Here is a 20444-nt window from a genome sequence, read left to right as displayed (position 1 = left end):
TTCGGATAGCCCCGGCGTAGAGCGCGTGTACTGCACATAATTCACCCGCGTCCGGATCCTCCTCCCTCCCTCCCTCCCTCCCTCCATCCCTTTCCCCCCGAGTATTGTTCTTCCAACACTTGACCGTATAGATATAGGACTGCGCGCGTCAACGAGCGAAAAAAGGCTCGCAATCAGCGGCGCTGAGATCTAGCAGCCTTTCTTTCTTCCTTTCTTTCGGGGCTACTCTCTGCGCTGCACAGTGGTGAGGATACTGCGAGAGCGGGAAAAAGGAGAGACAGCCGACAGAACGACGGAATTTTATCTCTTCGCACTCTTGGCCACCGCCGTCGTCGTCGCAGTCTTTGTCGTTGTGCCGTCGCTGCTGCTTTTTTCGCGGGTCTTAATGCTGTGGCCTGTGCTGGAGAAGACGCGCGGCTATTCTTACTGCTTTCTCTCTCTCTCTCTCTCTCTCTCTCTCTCTCTCTCTCTCTCTCTCTCTCTCTCTCTCTCTCTCTTGCACACTGGCGGGGCTTTTATGAGAAAGATCTCGCGCCATTGTTTCACATTCGGCTGCGTAATCTGCTTCGCTTTTTTCTGCGATCCGTTTAATTCGGGCTTTTTTGTTCTTCCCGCCGCGGGTCTTTCTGTGAAATGGGGCGTTTCGGAGGACAATGCTGAGTGTGTGTGTGTATACAGTTTGGGATTGACAATTCTTTCGTAAGCGTGAAATGGACGCCTTATATAGAGTAATAAACAATGGAGGTGAATTCCAATTCAATCAATTTTGAATCTAATCTAAAATAATCACGCAGCTGATTGCTGCGCCCTTGGTAATCCGGCATTAATAATTACCACAGCGATATCGGAGTATAGCGAACGACTCAATTATAGCTCGCGCCGAAAGAGAGGATATATATCTCTCGCTACTGAACAATAGTTCGTTAATGAAATCAAGGCGCCTATACATACAACCATGTAATCCGGTCCCAATAGCGCTGGCTATGTAATTGAAATGACCGCACGCATAGCGGGATTATTATTATAGAAAAAGAGAATATACATCACACACGGCAGGGGGGAAATAAAGGCACGCGCGGTATGCAAAACTCGAGAGAGAGAGAGAGAGAGAGAGAGAGAGAGAGCCGTGCAAAAATGCAAATAAAACGAATATAGAGAGTAACGCGTCGCGTCGTCGTATTATGGCCGGGGAAGTGTGCGGTAGACTCTGCTTTATCGAGCGAGGCTATATACTCTGCGGTCACACGTCGCGGCGTTTTGCATTATCGCCTCCTCTCTCGCGCAGCGACGGGCGCGCGTAAAATATCACCGTCGCCGGAAGGCGCGTCTGACCATCGCGCGACTTTAATCTTTATGGTGTCCGTTCCGCGGCCTAGTTTCAAAGAGGCGCTGCTGAGTCTGCGGTACTCGTTTCGCGCGCGCCTTGTTTTATGCGCTTTTTAGGCGGATGCTTCGCATTTCATTGCGCTTTCGATGGTATGCGCGGGGCTTCGATATTGGGAACTTTCGAATTCCGAAGTAATTGCACTTGCGAAAGTACACGCGTTAAAATTAACGATATCTGACTGGGATCTCGGGTGTTATCTCTGATGATAAGGATCTGTAGACCGGCTCTGAAGACGCCAGACGTCGGTAACGGAGTTTCCCTGTAGTCGCGCGCTGTGCGGCACGCGTCTGCGGATAAGAGAAGGTTATTTGGCTGAAGTACCGTCATTTTATCATCCAAGTATTTGTACGAGGAAATTTGTTTAAATTCGTCAGCTTATTATGTCACGAGATGCTCGAGAAGTCAGTGGATCATGAAAATAGTGCTTTGCGACACTGTTTGCTCGGCAATTCGGAGAATTTGTTATTTATGGGATTATATCGTGCAGGATAATTAAAGAGCTTATATTTGAAAAAAGATTAGTTAAAATGACAATTCGGAGAATGTATTATCAATAGGATCATATAGTGCAGGATAATAAAAGAGCTTACATTTGAAAAAAGATCAGTTAAAACGATAAAATTGTACTCGGTAAACAAACTGAAAAGTTTCTTGGAAGTGAACTTCTTATTCGAGCTCGCTCAAATCAGTCAATCGATGACTTCTAATACATCGAACTTTTTTCATCGCTTTACATTTATCTTTTCCCAGATTCGAGCCAGACCAAAGTGATTCCCCTCCCGGCGTCCTTTCAATTTCCACGATCTCTTTTATCTACGAGTGGATTCGAAAATCCCAATAATCATTTTTTTTTTTGCTACCGCAGCGGCTATACTCGGCACACGATAAAACTTACATAGGTTCCGATCCTCTAATCGATACGTAAGTCTATATCATATATAATTCAATCAGAGCACAGTCTCGGGATTTTTTGCAGCCGCGATGTGTTTCCGCGATTTGATAACAATTATGCAAGGAAACGCTTTGGCGCAAGAAACGCCTGACAATAATTAAGTCGCACGAATAGCTCTCATGCGCCGCCAGGCATTACACACACGTATAGCTGCAATTCGCTCGAAACACGTGCTTCGCTGCTTAAATACAGGATCGAAATCCGAGATAAACCCGCGCGTTGTATTGACGTAATTGCGAAGAATAATAAAAGTTTTATTGATGTAAAAAATCAGTCGCGTTAAGCCCAGAAAAATATACCTACGGGATTTCCTCGTCCGTGCCGCGAAGTGTGAGGACGTGTCATCGAAAAACAAACGAGACACAAGGCAGAACGCCGCTATTTACGGACCATTTAATCCGTAAACGAGGCTCACTGCAGCTGAGTGTACAAAATTAATCAATTATATACGGCGTCAGCAACAGCACGTGGGTACATCGAAAATTTGGCTATACACGCTTCGTCGACGACCACGATTTGTTCAAGCTCGATAAACTCAAATTATCGATCTTCGGCTGTACAGTTTATTCAAATTTCTGCGCAGATAAAAAAGGCAACATACAAGTTGTTATATATTTGAATTTCACGCACGTTTTCCTCCTGCACAACGGACTGTCTAATTCATCACGAGATAATATACGCCGAGCTTTTGACTGTTAGAAAAATATCGCCGCGAGAGGCGCATAAACAAAAATGTAAATAACGAACGAGCTGGGACTCACTCGGCGACGACAAGGTGCATTCGTCGCACCCACGCGTCTCTCCCTCTCTCTTTCTCTTTTGCATTATATGAATCACTGAAATTCAATTAGCTCATAGCCACCGACGCATATTATATACATACATGAACAGCAGCAAAAGCGACTTTACAGCAAAAAAACCGATCGATCGATTTTTTGCGCGCATTAAAGCACCGCGCGACATGACTTAATGGCCTTGACGAATTAAAAGCCGAGCGCACAGCCAGACAGAAGCTACTCCGAGGTGTTCGGTCCTCGCATCCGCATCGATCACTATAGAGCCGCGCATATTTCGGCACCCTCTCGAATCGAATCGCTTCACCGAGCACACAGACACGGGAAAAATATTTGCACAGAGGACCGAAATTTCTGGTCTCGGGCGCCGCGCCTCGCGTATACATAGTGTGACGCGCTCCCCGTGGCTTTACTTATAAAACGGAGCCGCCACTCGGCGTCTGAAGCTCTCGGCGCGCTGCCAGCGGCATCGGCATAATCGGACGTTGGCGATATACGCACCGCAGGCGCATACCTTGGACGGGCGCTTTCCTCGAGCGCTTAATACTGTCTAGGCTGCGGCACGCGCCGCGAGCTTTCGACCGTCGCGGAGAACATCTGACGCGCTCGCGCGATGAGCGCCGATAACCCCGGATACAACGGAAGCGTCTGGACCGTAGGTAAGAGTGAGAGAGAGTTAATTTTGGAAGGCTTGTTTGGAAGGCTGTATTGTGAATGGCGAACGCCTTGTTTTGTGTGTCTTGACAGAGGAAACCGAGTCGAAGAGACAGAACCCGCCGGCTAATTGCCAGGAGGCTCTGGCTGCGACAGGTAAGTGATGATTTTTTGTAATGGTTATTTCATCGTTTTCAAATTGATATATCTTTTTACCCGTACACGCCGCTCCGATATCCGTGAAAAGCTTCGGCGAAAAACTGAAATTTCCTAGTACGACTCGCAGCTTTATCGCGCACAGTTTTTAGTCGCGCACTGATCCTGGTATTGTTTCGTGTCGTTTAAACGGAAAAAAAACGAAGGAGCGGCCTTTCAAACGGATGTTAATATAGTTTCAAAAAATTACGATATTTATCTACTCGCTTTGAATTTTCAAAAAACTGTTGAATATTGATTTGCGCGCGGAATATTGATTTTAAAAAAAATAGGTAAATATTCTCCTCCGATTCGTATAGGCTATGGACTCTTCAACGTTCTGCTGCTGCTGGCGGCTCTGCCGATCGCGTGGACGTGTATCATCGATACCACCAGCACAGCCTTTATCATCAACTCGGCGGAATGCACGTTCGAGCTGACGATGTTCCGGCGGGGCATCGCCGTCTCCACGATATACATAGGTTCGAAACTCGATCGATCCGAAAAATCTCGTGCTCTTGGGTTCGCAATGAAATTCACTGGTTTCTTTGTCCGCAGGAATGATAATAGCGGGTCCGCTATGGGACTTTTACCTCCAAGACTGCGTGATCGGTTACCTGGGGAGAAAGAACGTGATGATGATCGGGATATTCCTCGACGCCATATGCAACCTCCTGTGGGTCCATACAACGTCCTTTTACGCGTTTATAGCGCTTAAGTTCGCCAGCGGTGTGCTGTAAGTACTGTTGATCCAGCGACCGTAACAACTCGCAATAACATAACACATCTCGTGCAACCTTTGTCTCTCCCGCAGCATTGCCGGTCCGTTGTCGGTAGTCATGGCTTATCTCGCAGAGTTTCACGCCCCAGCGTATCAGGCAAAGTTCGCCAGGTGGGCTGGTCTCCTCGTCATGGCATCCAATATCGTTCCCGCAGGTAAGAATGATTTGACGTAACGCCTTTAGCTCATTAACGATGCATCCAAAACAAAAAGGTAGAAGAAAAAAATATCGGCGCGTGCCTCTGCATTCATTCACGTTTTTATCAGCGGCACTTACATGATACGCCTGCTGGAGAATGTGTAACTGTACTTTTTTTTCCATCGACTCCGAGTGATGTAAAGCCATCATTATCTCTGAAATTAAGGCACAATGAATAATGCGCACGATTATCGACGAGTGCGTAACAGTGTGCGAACTTTACAATTGCAGCATTGGCCGCAACGCTGCTACTGCGGACGCCTTGGTTCCACTTCACCATATACAGCCGTTTCTACCCGACTTGGCAGGTCTATCTGTTGATCTGCGCCATACCCTCGGTGCTGGGCTTGTTTACGGTTTGTCTCATGCCGAAGAGTCCAAAATTCCTTATGGCCCAGGGCAAGAGCGACAAAGCCCTGCGGCTCTTTCGAACTATGTACCGGCTGAACAACTTCAAGCCGGCCAGTCAATATCCGGTAGTTGTTACAGCTTCCCTCTCGACTCAACGCGAGCGAAAGCGAAACGATTAGTGCTAAAGTTTTGTTTTTCATTTTCATACAGATAACGGAATTGGCCTTGCCGGAGAAGGCGAGCAAAGGAAAAACCAATAGCGCTTGTAGAGATAAATTACGAGACAGTATTGTTAAGTTGAAGGAGCTATTCTCAAAGCCTCATCTGAAGAACATTTCCATTCTCGTGTGGCTTCAGTTCGCCTGTATGATCGGGTATGTTGTTATTGCTCTCTTCCGCGAGATGCGCCTAAAAAGCTCTAAGCTCGTAATACTGATGTTTATTCGATCGCTTCAGATTCAACGTTTCAAGACTCTGGGTCCCACCGCTCTTCGTCATGATGAACAACTTTCGAGTCTACGTCCGGCAGTTTTATCCAGCTGACGAGTACATCACCATGTGCGAAATGATCTTCCCACGTCTGAAGAGCGATTACGCATCATGTAATTATACTTTGGTAAAGATTAGCGTATACAACTGTATGCATAAGCGAAAGATGAGACAGTTGCTTTTAGACTTTAATCAAGAGTTATATTTACCTACGTGCGATAATTCGAACTCACGTCGTTCACTGATATAGTGTATACGACGTGTACTTACGTTTCTCATACTTTCAGCCGAGTCTCGAGTCTGCGGTGTACGTTAATTCGACGTCGATTGCGTCATCGGCCGTTGGATTTGGATTTCTTTTTCTGCTACTGAGCGATACCAGAATAAAGAAGATAGTCGTAATGGGTACGTAAGACTGTGCTATCTGGAACCAACCGAATTTCGCCAGATACGGCGGCGCTTCGCGGGAATAAATTACCGATTTCCCGCTCTGGTTCTTTTGAATAATCGTATGTATTTATAGTTTTTACATTTCTACTGTCGGCCGCTGGAGCTTTCGGAGCAAACTGGGCTGTGGAAATACCTTACATGCTCGTATTAGTAGCCTTCGTTATCGTGGCATCTCGAATAACGGGCAACACCGTTATGGCGTACAACGCTCAGGTTCTGCCTCCATTGTTAAGGTAACGACATTATTTTCTGATAAAGCGCAGTGTTTTTTGGTGGCTCTCGCGTTATCAGGCTTCGTCAACGCAGTTTTTTATAACAAAACAGGCCTTGACGCCGTCGAATTGTTTGATTCTCTCGTATTGTCGTAGCTGTTTGAACTGATTCCGCACAGCACACACATTGTCATAATCAGGGTAATGAAATTTCAGGCCAACGGCTGTGAACGTACTTAATTTCGTGGGCAATCTGGGTGCGGCAGCTGGAAACTTAGCCTTTTCCCTGATCATTGGAATCGATTGTCTAAGCGCCTTGTTAGCACTTGGATGTATATCAATGGGTAATGCAAATGTTTACCTAGCCATTTTTTAAATTAATTCCGAATGCCTAATCAATGATGTATGCTTTCTCATCGACAGTCTCTACCTTGGTGCCAATTTTCTTGATAAGTCAGTCGAAGAAAAAGGTCAAGCCAGGAATAGAAAGATACTGAAGCTGGCTTACATGCGTCGTCGATGATGTTTCAAGAATTTTGAGACGTTAGCTCTAATAAAAGTTATAGCGATTCTTAATTGTGCGTCCGTCTCTTCTTGATTGTGTTGCGTGCGTGGATCTGGTGATCTGCTTATTGAAGCCAATTGAAGCGGTTGGCCTGCGTAAGAAGAAATACCACGAGCGAGAATGTAGCGTCCGAATCAATGAATAGTAACTAGGTGAATAAAAGAGGTTGGACAGCCTTATGAACTATATACTACAATGTTGCGCAACACGAAAAAGTTGCCGAGTGTGCGGTTTGAGTGTTGTACGAGTATATATAATGCGCGTGGCTAGACGCTTATTTTTACACAAGTATTTTAGCTAATAACTATTTTTATACCACACGCGGAGTACGATTCGTGATCTTCTTGTAAATTAGATCGATCGTTATTGTTATGTACATTATTATTATTAATATTATGTGTATACTTTTATCTATGTAAAGAGAATTATTTTTTTATACAACTTAAATAAAATTTGTTACACTGAACGAAGGTCTTTGTATTTGAAACTGTGTGTTCAAACGACCCCTGATCGAGGTAGCGCCACCTTGAATCTTTAATTTGGTCTCCCACCAAGTTTGGATTCTGCTACCGGCAATGAAGTTTCCTGTCGCGTTCCCTACTAGGAACTCCGAGTAAATCAGTGCCTTGCACTGATAACCGATTCATTTAATAGTTGTTGGTGCCCAAGATAGACGATTATATTTTTTAATGAATTATGAAAAAAATAATACAGTTACCCACTGCAAATAAAGCGCAGGCATCGCAGTGTACATTGCTGACCGTCGAATCGATGAGCAGTTGCCCCGACGGTCACACAGATGTCACTGCACTGCTGCGCAGACCGATTTAAACTTGATGAACTCGTTCATTCAAAATTTTATGAGCTGTGACAGTAATGAATTCACTTGTTCGTTCAACGAAATTGGATAAACATATTGATTTTCACGAAGTATAGGATGCGCTGGGTTATAATGGATTATCGATCAGATATTTGTAGAGCTTTTGCAATTTAATTAAATCAACGTCGGCATACTGATTGAATTCACGCTGCAATGTCATTATTCTCTTTTGAAAACGAAAGGTTTTAACAATGACACTTTTCTGGTCAGCGATAATGTCGATCGAGCTCAGTTTAGTTGAAGTAAGTTCATTCGTTGAATTGCTTTAATAAGTTAAGTGCGAAACCACCTTAATGCAATGTGCATAGACGATCAGTTGAAATCCCAGATGAAAATTACTCGTCGGTCAAGTCCTGCAGCGTCAAAGTTATCGAACGCACTCGCATCTACGAGATGTCGAGTTAATCCTTAAGCTTGCGCAGACTGCTATATCCCTGTCGCAGAGATTTATGCCGTGCTTCGAGAGTACCTCGGCCAACTCTGAACAGCATTAGCCCCATCATCCTTGATCCGCTAATAATTGGCAATATTGGGTGTCGATCGCGATCCTCACTAACTTAAAATCTATCACGAACAATAAACTAAAATGGTAACGGGAATCGCGGTGTAAAAATTCGAATGAAGCCCAATGGGGAACACCGTCGAATGAATAACAGCAGAATCGAAGCGCAGCCACCGCCGGGGCTCAATCACGGCTCCGCATATCTATAACATATTTAGACTCTCACCGCCGGTGCATCAGCGCCTCTGCGTATTATTTCCGACGCCGGCAGTTTTCAATTTCTTAGTCCCGGCAAAAAGCGCTTTCGCGAGCGTCCACACCGCGGGGAAAAAATATTATCGAACCGACGGTGCTTTTCTAATGCAATCAGCGATATTCGCCGATCAAATTGTAAATATACCGCGTGCGCTCTCGTCCGCGAAGCAACAGAAAAAAAATCCTCCGCGCTGCAGCTGCCGCGGCTCTCGCTATTTTCCCCAAAATAAATACGCCGATTTTTGCGATCGCGCGCAGTGGGTGTATACGGAAAAGTCGGAAAACAAATTCGAAAAAATATCAATATACGCTCTCGCGCTAATACTCTCCTCTCCCGCTGCCTCTCTGCCCCTTTTCTGCATTTCCGCGCAGCGTTCGGCGCAAAATAAATAAAAAAAGCAGCGCGGCGCAAAATAAATAAAAAAAAGCAGCGCGGCGCGAGGATGCAGCCAAGGTATAGATAGAGGTATATAGCGTGTAGAGTATATACGAGGGGGTGGCGGGTGCGTCGAGTGCGTTGACAGAGGGGGGCAGTACTGGCGTCGGATGCCAGCCCCGATATATAGGTGCGAGAGTGCGCAGAGGGAGAGAGATAGAGAGAGGGTGATGCTGTAGGTAGGTACGCCGGTAGTAGGGGGATGAACGGCCGCGTGGAGCCGGCTGCACACGCGCACGCCAGTCGCGGGCGGACGGCAGGATTCGCGCGCTCTCCCGCGAACTTCAGTGCGCGACCAGCCGCCGACGTGTCTTATCGGCCAGGCATTGCCACGGAGAGAAGGAGAGAGAAAGAGAGAGGGACAGAGAGGAAAAGAAGAGGAAACGAGAGCAGAGGGACAGCCTGGACTGACCGCTCGACCGAGGCCGATACATCCGACTCTTGATAGCTCGAGTTTTTCTGCGCTTCAGGTTAGTCCAGCTTTTTTATATTTTCTCTCAACATTAATTTTAACAGTAATTATTATTATTATCGTCGCGAGTGTACAATATAAGCTTGCAGGTAGCTTTATCATGCGCGCGCTTTTTATTGTGTATAAAATATCAAGCTGGAGAACGCGACTTTCATCCAGCACACGTCGCCCCCTTAGCCGCTAAAGTCGAAAGCCGGCTCGCACGTGTCGATGTCACGTCCGCCGCCGTCGTCTTGCGTCGTATAAGGGGAACGTTTTAACTCGAGAAAGGCTAACCGGATTCAAGCCGTAATATATTCTCACCCCCTCGCACACACGTTCATTCTCTCGGCGTTTGATTCGGTTTCACTGTGGCTTTTTTTCAATTACCTTGGAAAACAGAGACGCAAATCCCGCAAATCCAGGTGTTTGCACGTACGATACTTCCGCGCACTATGAGCGCCGTAAACACCTTCGCCTCGAATCCATAAAAAATTTACGCCCTTGCACAGAGAGCTAGCCGCGGTGAGATTTCGAAGCGGTGCAGGTACTATGTGTGTGTTATAGTTTAATGCCTGTGTGCGAGGTTGGACGGGGAGTTTTCGCCGGCGATTCAGCGCTAATTTCACTGTCTTATTTGTCCTTGATGCGCTTCGTGCCGGTGTTTGCCCAGAGCTTTCGATGGTTCACACTGTAAGTTCGGCTAATTTGGCCTTTTATGCACATATGGTTCAGGTCAACGGAGGAGAGAGAGAGAGAGAGAGAGAGAGAGAGAAATTTCGCTGCACCGAGCGAATTGCTTTTTGGGCGCGCATATTCGGTTTCGAGTGCAAGGATAAAAATGTGGGAGCATCGCGGGTGACAGTTTTAATTGAAATTTTCGGAACAACGGCCGGATTTTAATTTTCTCTCTCTCTTTTTTCCCGCGTACGTCGAAACGCGCGTATAAATCTTTGATAAAGGCCCATACACTCTTTATCGTTGCGGAGAGAGAGAGAGAGAGAGAGAGAGAGAGAGAGAGAGAGAGAGAGAGAGAGAGAGAGAGGGCGTAAATCTTTCGCGTATTGTTGCGTATAAAACGTCTGTATAAAGTTATTATTGTCATGGAAATGCGAAAGACGCGTCGCCGCACAAAAGGGAAATTTTTCGTTTATTTTCTCTCGCCGTTGCGCGCTCGAAAATATCACCGTTCTTTTGTCAGTTATATGTATGTTTTTATTCGGAAACAACAAAATTTCATTAGCTTTTACAAAATTCGACTGTGTATGGTGTGGGTACTAATAATTACACCGCAGAGCGGTCATCGTCGAATACAACTGCACGAAAAGTTTCGCAGTTAATTGAAAGAATATACCCAGGGTGGCCAAGCGAGAATCGTCTGTAGACTGTAACGGGATCCAGCTCTCGTGAGCTACATAGGCGCACGAGAAAGAGAGGGAAACTCAAATTTCCGCAAGAAACTTGCCGGGCCTCGCGGCCGAGTATACACACACACACACACACGCGCGTCTTCGAGTCTCGATAGCGTCGTCGATTTGGCATCGAGCTATCCCATCGACAATTTCGGCAAGTGCAGCAACTCTCCCCCTTATTTGTCAGCGCGATACACCCCTCTCGTGCAGTTGGCCTGTACATATACCTATATAAACGTGTATAGCGGAGACGGCCAAGGCGAGGAGCAAGAGAGCGTAATCGCGGTGGCGCGGAAACACCAGCGCTGCGGCGCGCCAAAGAGGAAGAAGGAAGCGGGGGCGGTTAGTTGGCGGCTTTGGTGTTATATACACGAGAGAGATGTACGTGTACGTGTGTATAAAGGCGATACAGCAGCTGCCGCGGCGCGCGCGCACTTTCCCCTCTGTATGTATACCTGTATACACGTACATAACCGCGCGTACGAACTGTGAACTGTGGAGGTGTGGCCGTATATACATATACGTATGTATATAACGCGAAGCTGCTGCGCTGCTACTATAGCCCGAGAGAGCGAGTTCATGAATGAACGGTTGCGCGCGCGCGGCCGGTCCGTATAGCGATCGCGCTAATGGGCTTCCTTTCTTGCGGGCATTTAATGCCTCTCCCTCTCTCCCTTTCCCCGAATCTTCCATTATTTATCGCTAAACACTCACTTGCGCGCGCTTGAATCTCGACGATTCCGCTGCGAGGATAAAGGGATCTTTTTTCCTTTCTTCTCTTTTTACCTCCTTATATTCATTCTTTTCTTTTTTCTTCTGTTTATACTTATACTCGCAGGGATTGGCTCGATACGGGCGAATTATGTGTGCGGCGAGATGACGCAATTATTTTTTTACAGCAATATACGTACATCGAGCGAACTGTGCAAATTGATTGGAAACCGAACGACGCGTATTTTACGATGCACCGCCCAATTTCCATCTAATCTCCATAGAAGCAATTACGCGGATTAAATGCGACACTACGGTAAGAGCCTCGTGCGGCCGCGCTTCCGATTTAATTAAAGAAAGCGCTTGCTCTGTATCGATCCCCGCGCTCGTATCAGTCTGAGCTGAAAATTCAAAAAATTGTAAGCTTCGTTGCAAATTCGAGATCTTCCGAATAAAAAGAGCAGCGACCACAGTATAGGTCATCCCGCAATCACGCGCGGGCGTCGTCACACGTAAGCCGCGTAATGGGAAAGGCCGGCCGGGAGCTTTTCTCCGCGGGGGCGCAATTATCCCGCGGCGGCGTATATGGGCCGCGGTCGCGGGATTAAAGCGGGGGAGAGCGTAATTTTGATACCGCGGCGCTAGTAAAATCACGTCGACACTTATAGGGGGGCTCGAGAGTCTCTAATCCCCGGACTCGCGGACGCGATCGTATAAAGTCGTGTAGTTTTCCTCCGCATGTATATACACTTATTTGCGATATCCGGCAGCGGCTTTTTAAGCAGCGTTGCTTTGAGCGTTGAAATAAGAAAGCACAGTTGTGCGCTAAAGACTTTTCTCGCTCCCGATAAAAGTATAATACACAGCCGACCTAATTTCCTCGATTAATTCCCTCCTTTTAGCCGCTATACTCGTAATAATTAAGCGCCGTACGTACGCGAAACTGTCTCCATCGTTATCGCACACAATTCGTTGGGCGCCTTGATTTGCATCCCAGAATTTTTTCCCCCTCCGCAAGAGCCAATATGGCTCGCGTCGTCTGCTCGCGAAAAGAGACGGTATGGAAGAGCAAAAAAGAAGGAAGAAAGTAGCGCGGCAAAGGGCCGAAAGATTACACGGCGGTCCATTAACGTAATTAATACCGTTACAATTAACGCGGTGGCGCTCGCGCGTGTAGCGGACGGCAAGAAGGAGGGAGGAAAAAGCGCGCCGCCGCGAGATGAAGTCGGAGTTAAAGTGGATAGAAGAATTTTTTCTCAGTCGCTTTTATCGCCGTTGCGAAATGGAGCGTATTCTTCTCCTTCTCCTCCTCCTCTCCTCCTTTCGTTTCACACCTCGGTTCGGAATCGTGCGCTATGTGCGCGCGCTTCGATCCGCCTCTGCAGCCCGCGCCGCGGCCAACTCCGAAATTGACTTTAAAAGCGTCTCCGGCTTAACTTTTTGCGCGCGGCACGTGAGCCGCCTGCACTGTATTATATAGGTGAGATACGTAATTCGACTTACATCTTCCTTATAATACGCAGAATTTCAGTGATATTATTCGTTGATACGCGGATATGCGATTTGACATTTCCAAGAGCAACGCGGATTGCGGTCAAGCTGTGTCCTTGTCCGTATGTATGTGTGTGTGTGTGCGTGTGTGTGTGTGTGTGTGTGTGTGTAGTCGGGTCCGCAAATCGAGCGCATTTTTCTTCCCTCGTCCGCGCCATCTCCTGTATCCAAGCTCTGTACGTACGTACGTGTATGTATAGAATAAGAGAGGAGAGATAAGTCCAGTCGCGAAGGAAGCGAGCTCCTTTCTCCCTTTTGAGAGGACCGAAATCGAGCCCGACACATGACAAACGAACGCGATATCCGCAGCACGGAGCCTTATGAGATTCCCTCCGCGAAAAAGTCACGTCGTCGTAGCATCGGTCCTTGCGTCTGTCAGACGAGATGACCAACCGAGAGTGTGTGTATGTGTATGGCGTAGAGAAAGCGCTCTCGAATCGCTTTTAACTCGTGCGGCTCTTTACGATGTTGTCGTCGTCCTCGTCGACGTGTGCGAGTGTCCCTTTGAAAGAAGAAACTCGGCTTTTCCATTCGCCCCTATATGCCATCGGCAAGTGAACCGCGCGCGAGCTGTGTATAGATGCGCCGACGTTTTTCCCGGGGAAAATCTAATTTCCCGTTCCCTTTCCCTCGACGCGTCGATGGCAGGTCTCCGCCGGAGTCCAAGCAGAGCTTGCAAGGGAGATGTGTCTGTAAATATTTAAACTGCGAATCCTCGCGTCTATATATATATGTGTGTGTGTGTGTGTGTGCCGCACTACTGGCTGATGTGGGCTATATGTGTAGGCTCGATAAACTTATAGGTAGGTGTACTTGTCGCGCAGTAGTGCTTCTCGGCGCTGCACATTTTACGAACGCCTGCACTCTACTCGGTCAACACGCGACTATAGCTCTTATTCTGCCCTGTGGACGCAGGGATATAGTTGTTCGGATGTTGGACGTGAAAGCTCCGCACGAGTTTTTTTCACACGGTGCTTTTATAGAGGATAATTAAAAGACTGCGCTCTTTCGATTCCCAATTGCAACTCCGATTGAAGCGCGTACAGTTGCGAAATACGTGCTGCAGGATTAACCGTACTATACACCTATACCTATATAGACACGCGCATAGTACGCCGGGCTCTCAGGTCGCCGGGTCGAAAATCGAAAATGGGATTTCACGCGACCGCCCGCGCTCGAATAATTCGAGCCATTAAGGACAACGCTATATAATATCGCGAGGGAGTATCGAAAATCTATTAATGGCAATTAATCCGGCATCGTTAGGGGCCATTTTTCGAGCAGGCCCTTGATTGAACGAGTAAATTAAGCGAAAGAATATTGAAGTAAGGCAGATTGTATATTATAATACACGGGGCCGGTTCGTTTAAAGAGATGGCATTTTAAAGGTCCATTTCCCGACGCGCAAAAAAAACCGTCGACGCCGCTCCCTTTCTTCATAATACTCTCGGTGCACCTCCCCTACCCCCTGTGACTCCACGCCACACTCACTCGCGTCCGTCCCTTGAAATGTCGTGCAATTCGAAAATGAATGACACTCCATTTGACGTACGTGGATAAAGAAGCAGCAGCAGCGCCGGCAGAGAGGTGCAGGGCGCGCGGGACGGTAAAAGTCTCTCTCTCTCTCTCTCTCTCGTTGCCGCTGCGCGCGCGTCTCCATTGTAAAAACGATACAAAGGCGAAAGAGGGTGTGCGCGGGCGCGAGCGAGGGAGACAGAGCTGTGTGCGTGTAAGAATAGGTGCAGCGCGTATAAGGGAGAGAGAGAAGGCTGGAGAAACTGCGAAGGAGAGAGAGAGAGAGAGAGAGAGAGAGAGAGAGAGAGAGAGAGAGAGAAGGCAAAGTGGGGAGAACAAACATAAGTGTCGCGTGTCTGTTCAAACAGACTTGACGCGCACTCGGCCTACGCGAATATGTACGTATACGCGCCGAGAGAGAGAGAGAGAGAGAAAGAGAGAGAACGCAATTCTTTCCGGCCGGCCTCTCTGCAACAATGCGCGGAAATATAAGAAATATTGCGTTGCAGTCCGGTGCAGGATTTCTAGTCTACTATATAGGTACGTGCGTGATAACGAACACAGCTATGAAAAATGAAGGAATCCCATTAGGCGCGCGGGCTAATTTCCCTTTCAGCGCGACTCTGACGCCGGCGGCGGACTGCTGCAGCGAAGAAAATAAATTATCCGTAATCCGCGGGAATCGCTTTTACCGGCCATTAGTCGCTCGCTTGCTCTCGTTCTTTAATCCCGGCCCGCGCGCGCATGTGAGAGCGTATATAGGTAAAAAAAGGAAGAACGATTCGATCCGTCCACCTATACGTGTATTATACGCTCCTAATCCGGCTCTAGATTATCCGCGAGAATAGAATTCAGCGATCGGCGACAAAGACGCGCGGCGGGGGTATTTCGGCCCTTCCCCCGGCCGCATCCCGCAAACTCGATCCTCCCGCGGAATGGTAATGCGATTCGAGTCGTCGCCGGTAAGTGTGTTATAACCCCCGCCGGAACACCGACTGCGCTTCCGTTCCCCCCTCCTCAGCTCTGTATAGGCGTGTTGCTTGACTCGATCATCGCGCCTTGCATCGCCTAATTGAATTTCGTCCTTTTGTTAGCATCGCGCGCGGTGAACTCTGCCGCGTCTATTTCCAATGTAGAGGAGGAGGTCGCCTCATCGAATTATCATCGGCTTCTTTCGATTATTCATTCGGATCCGGCGGCGACGCGGGGGACTCGTGTTTTTATTTTACACGCGGCGCTTTTTGCTCCTGTAGGACAAATAGGAGATAATAAGTAGGCTACTGTGAGCGCGGCATCTTTTTATTTATAAAACTTCCTGTTAGTCGATTATTTCGCGTCATTAGTCCGATCACAGAGCGATATCCAATTAAGTGAGAGAGACCCGACTGCGTGTCTCCGTGAGAGCGACACTTGGCCCGGAGCCGATTTATTATTATTATTTCGCTCGCAGCTAGCTCAGCGGCGGAAAAAAACGAAGAAAAAGATGCGATGCTGCAGTGTACACACACACACACACATACACACCCTCGGAGTAGTCTGCGCGGCCGGAGGCAGCTTCTCTTAATTGGATCGAATCGAGTTCGGCCGACGAAGAGGGAAGAGACTCGGCTCTCGCCCGTCTTCTCTTCTCGCGGCTCTTAAATTGCAATTATTCCGCGCCCTTGCTCTCGCACTTGCAGCGGCGCGCAAGGCAGATACTCTCTTCCTCGCGCTAATGCAAACCGCGGCGCATTGCCACTTTTAGCGAACAACCTCTGCGGACGATATATATATATATATATATATATATATATATATATATACATTTCGTTCGTTATTAATGCTGCACCTGTAGATCGGGAAGAATTCTTCGATAACGCGCTTTACCACAGCCAGGGAGATGCAAAAGAGAAAAAAAACGAGGAAGCAATTCTTTCTACCTCGGCGAGAGCCAAAGCCTCTTCGAATTTCATCCTTTTCACTTTCCCGCTAGGTTCTATAGCAAACTCGCCGGATAACGAACGCTCTCGCGCTAAAAGTCAATTTCGCGGGCTTTTTCGACGAGCTTGCAGTGCGCGCGCCTCTGATGTGTTTGTGTGTGGGTGTAGGTGACGCCGAGCGCGCGAAACGAAAATAACAAGGTCACGAGCGGCGGCCGGGGTTTTAGAGGGTGCTCGGAGCTTTTCGCCTTATATTTTTCCCTTGTTTATCGGCGAGATAGAGATTCCGTCCCAGCGAAACGGGATTAGACTCGGTGATCCCTTGTTATACGCCCGGTAACTCTGTATACACACCCACGCGGAAGAATATTCGAGGCTCGCGACGCCGAGATCCCTTATTCGATAGAAATGTAAACAGCCCGAGCTGCACTTCTTTCGTTTTCACCCGACCGACGACGGAGCCAAGCGGGAAACGTAATTGCTCGGCGTCGGAGTATAAGTGACAGGACACTACTACGCTACGGCCAAATTGGCACGTGTCAGCGTTTATATATAAGTTATGTGTATACAGGCCGACAATGGGGGTGACACGTGCGGTTTATTATTATTATTTTTTTTACGTCTGCGATCGTTTACTGTATATCGAGAGAGAGAGAGAGAGAGAGAGAGAGAGAGAGAGAGAGAGAGAGAGAGAGAGAGAGAGAGAGGACTACTGCAGTGTCGCTCAACTTTTACTGTGCTTTCAAAGCGCTCCGTTGTACTTACGGCAGAGCTCGATCAACTCACGACATCTGGCGGAGCAACGCAATTAAAAGTTTGTTTAAAAAAATTAAAAAAAAACAATTATAACCCAATCTAACGAGATTTGAAAAGACTTTTATAATTACAGCGAGCTACTGAAACTCGAGGCTGTAATTACTCGAGAATTACAGTTAATGTATATATAACATTATGGCCTTAGCAACAACATCGTATACGACCCGGGGAAAAAAAATCATACCATTGCTTCGATTCTCAGTGTCTCGCGGTGCATTCGGCCTGTATACACTCAGCCAATTGCAATCGCGTCTGAATGCCTTTTGTCCTCGGCGCTCTTTTTGAACGCTATTAAAGGCCTTTCTCGCAGCTCTACTGCAGCCGGCAATTGCGCGGCGTTACTTCGCGCGCCGCCGAAATTGCCAATTCTCAGCTCACCACTAACGCTTCTTCGAGACACTTGTTTTTTTTTCATCGGGACAGCTTTAATACACTATTACTCCGCGTTTAATCCACCGGACTCTTTTTTTACACATCGCGATCACCGAGCTCGATATTTCCATCAGCTAGCGGCCGGAAAAAAACAGCGAGGTATGGTGAAAAAAAAAATTATTCGCCGTCTGCGGGATTTTCGCCTGAGCAACGCTCTCTAATGAATGTCGATTCGTGCGCTCTCTCACGGCGCCGGAAGTGAGGAGTCGAGTTCCTCCGTCCGCGGTCGAAACGAATGAGAATTTTTAACGAGTACACGCAGCGCTGGTCTCGAAGGCGAGGAAACGAAGTAGAAGAAATGCGACGGCGCGCTAGGCTGCTATGTATAGAAGAGAGAGGGAGAGAGAGAGAGAGAGAGAGAGAGAGGGAAAATCCTTGAGAGGAAGTGTGTCGAGTAAATATCTGCGTGAATCGGTAATTAGATTCGATTCCCTCGCCTCGGTCCTTCGTCCGTCCACTACTCTTCGGTCGCTGGGCTGCTTTTTTGCTCTCTCTCTCTCTCTCTCTCTCTCTCTCTCTCTCTCTCTCTCTCTCATTCTTATTTCCCTCTGCCTTCGAATCCGTTCCGTCTACTCTCTCTTCCTGTGCATATAGACGCCACACAGCGAGAGAGCCGAGAATAACGACGACGGGGCTTACTCCATTTCGCGAAAGGCGAACTTTTTCTCTTCGTTATTTACCGCGAAACTATTTTGCAATTTAATGTATCTCTCTTATACCCGCGGCGTCCTCCCCTTTGCGCTTCTCTCGTCTTCGAATCTCTCTCTTCCTCCGCGCGTATTTTTCCTCCTCCTCGCACACCAGCACCAGCGCTTCGTCGTCGTCGTCGTCGAAAGGCATTTAATTGCATGCATAGCAGCAGCGGCCCACCCCGCAAAGCTCTGACGCCTCTGCGACGTGAAGAGAGAGCGCGTTGACGCGACGCGGGGACAAAAAAATTCGTACACGCGCTCTTTTTATCCGCCCCCTATACTGATACCGCTGCTGCTGTTGTTGTTTTCGATCCGGGCGAGCGCGCGCACACGCTGTTTTACAAAGAATTTTAATCGAATCGACGTGTGTTTTGCGCATGGCTCAACCCGGCCGGCTGTATTATACGTCTGCGCAGGGGGGGGGGGGGAAGCCGTGTTTTTCTATGTGGGCTGCTCGCCCGCGCTCGCGCGCGAATAAATGAATATCATAAATATTTCCGCGGTGCGCGAGCGCGGACAAAAAGTTCATTAAAATTATTATCATGCTGGGGCTGCGCGACGCGCGCCTATTTCGTTTTCGTATAACATAGGCGCGGCGCACGCGCGCGTCGACGCGTGATTTCGCTGTTTTTTTTTTAGTTCCGCGTGAGAGTTTACGATATTCTCGGAGCTCTCTTCTTTTTTAGCGCGAGATGCGCCTCCGCGATCGTTAAAATGCAATTAGTAATTCTGCTGAGCATTTTATGAAATATATCGCGGCGAGTCGAGTCTTATTTTTCTCTGACGCTCGTCGACGCTCGTATTCGCTTATTGATGATTTGATATAATCTTGAGTTTGCGCGGCTGAAAATTATTATTTAAAACCGTTGCAATAATTATTCAAACGGAATTCAATTACGTTTCCGCGCGGACAACTTTGTATACCAAGCAGTTTTGGACTGGCCGCTCCCACAAGGTTCGAACTAACAGAGTTTTGAGCCAGCGAAATGGGTGGCGCACGAGCACTTTTCTACTACGCTCATTTAATATCGGTGTCCAGAATGCATACAATGCATGGCAGTGTGTCACCGTTGCTTGGGCCGCTCATCCTATAACTGCTCGAGTATAGGCTATATCTATATATATATTGCATAGCTGTCGACGCATATATGGTATTTCTTGTTATTTGAAATAGATCTTTTTCGAGAGACACGCTACAGTCTTCTCAGAGACCAGCAATAGCATCTCGCGCTCTTCACCATCATCCCGCGGCGTCGATGAAAAAAGCTTGTCGGTATAATAAGGCCCCCCGATTGATGCCGATAAAATTCAGCTCCGACGAGAGAGTCGAGCGCGTATTATTATACACAAAACGCGCGGGAGAATGTATAGCATAAAAAAAAAGCGCGAGTCGTCGTCGTCGCTTCCAACGCGCCGGCAACACGCGCGAAACAATGGCAAACAATAACGCGAGTTAATAAATCTTGCGGCTCGGGATTTTTTGCTCTCAGTGGCTGCTAGCGATGAGTCTCGCTTGCTCGGGAGGGAGAGAAGCGCAAGGAAAAAAGAGGAAAACCCGCTTCCGGACACGCGGGAGGACGACACACACACACACACAGAGTGGAAAGCGTTCCCCTGCGACGAGAGAAAAGCTCGCGTGTGCGCGTAGCGCAACTCGGGTTATTATTAAAAAAGTTGAGGTTGTTATCTCGTCGGCGTTCGCCCATTAATTTGAGCGCGCGTCTAGCTTCCTCTCTCCCTCTCTTTCTCTTCTGGCCGTATCTCTTTCTCGCGCCTCTGTGTACCCCCTTCCCCCGCTCCGACGTCATAGGTGCGTGTATGAATAACGCGCGCGCGCTCTGCA

General features: G+C 47.8%; 2 protein-coding genes across 2 annotated transcripts in view; both read left to right on the top strand.

Annotated features, from left to right (window-relative positions):
• Nucleotides 1-3329: 3329 nt before the first annotated feature.
• LOC100677929 (synaptic vesicle glycoprotein 2B) lies at nt 3330-7217 on the top strand. The gene is made up of 12 exons (XM_003426729.4): nt 3330-3792; nt 3881-3943; nt 4303-4464; nt 4541-4718; nt 4797-4918; nt 5194-5438; nt 5524-5687; nt 5770-5929; nt 6090-6207; nt 6326-6485; nt 6681-6808; nt 6888-7217. The coding sequence occupies exons 1-12, from the start codon at nt 3747-3749 to the stop codon at nt 6959-6961; spliced, it is 1620 nt and encodes a 539-aa protein (XP_003426777.2). The 5' UTR covers nt 3330-3746; the 3' UTR covers nt 6962-7217.
• Nucleotides 7218-9330: 2113 nt separating this feature from the next.
• The window catches only part of LOC100117404 (Down syndrome cell adhesion molecule-like protein Dscam2), an 89493-nt gene continuing 78379 nt past the window's right edge, over nt 9331-20444 (top strand). The window contains 1 exon segment of the mRNA XM_008209770.3: nt 9331-9572. The gene's annotated coding sequence lies outside the window, so the exon portion shown is untranslated.

The sequence above is a fragment of the Nasonia vitripennis genome, chromosome 2, assembly GCF_009193385.2.
Source record: "Nasonia vitripennis strain AsymCx chromosome 2, Nvit_psr_1.1, whole genome shotgun sequence".
Lineage (NCBI taxonomy): Eukaryota > Metazoa > Arthropoda > Insecta > Hymenoptera > Pteromalidae > Nasonia > Nasonia vitripennis.
Note: the sequence above shows the minus strand (reverse complement) of the source record. Positions and strands in the feature narration are given on the sequence as shown.

Excerpts from the sequence above, each read along its gene's own strand:
- LOC100677929 (XM_003426729.4), top strand. The coding sequence starts at position 3,747 with ATGAGCGCCGATAACCCCGGATACAACGGAAGCGTCTGGACCGTAG. Across the intron at positions 3,793-3,880 it reads CGGAAGCGTCTGGACCGTAG|AGGAAACCGAGTCGAAGAGA; the intron begins GTAAGAGTGAGA and ends GTGTCTTGACAG. Across the intron at positions 3,944-4,302 it reads GGAGGCTCTGGCTGCGACAG|GCTATGGACTCTTCAACGTT; the intron begins GTAAGTGATGAT and ends CGATTCGTATAG.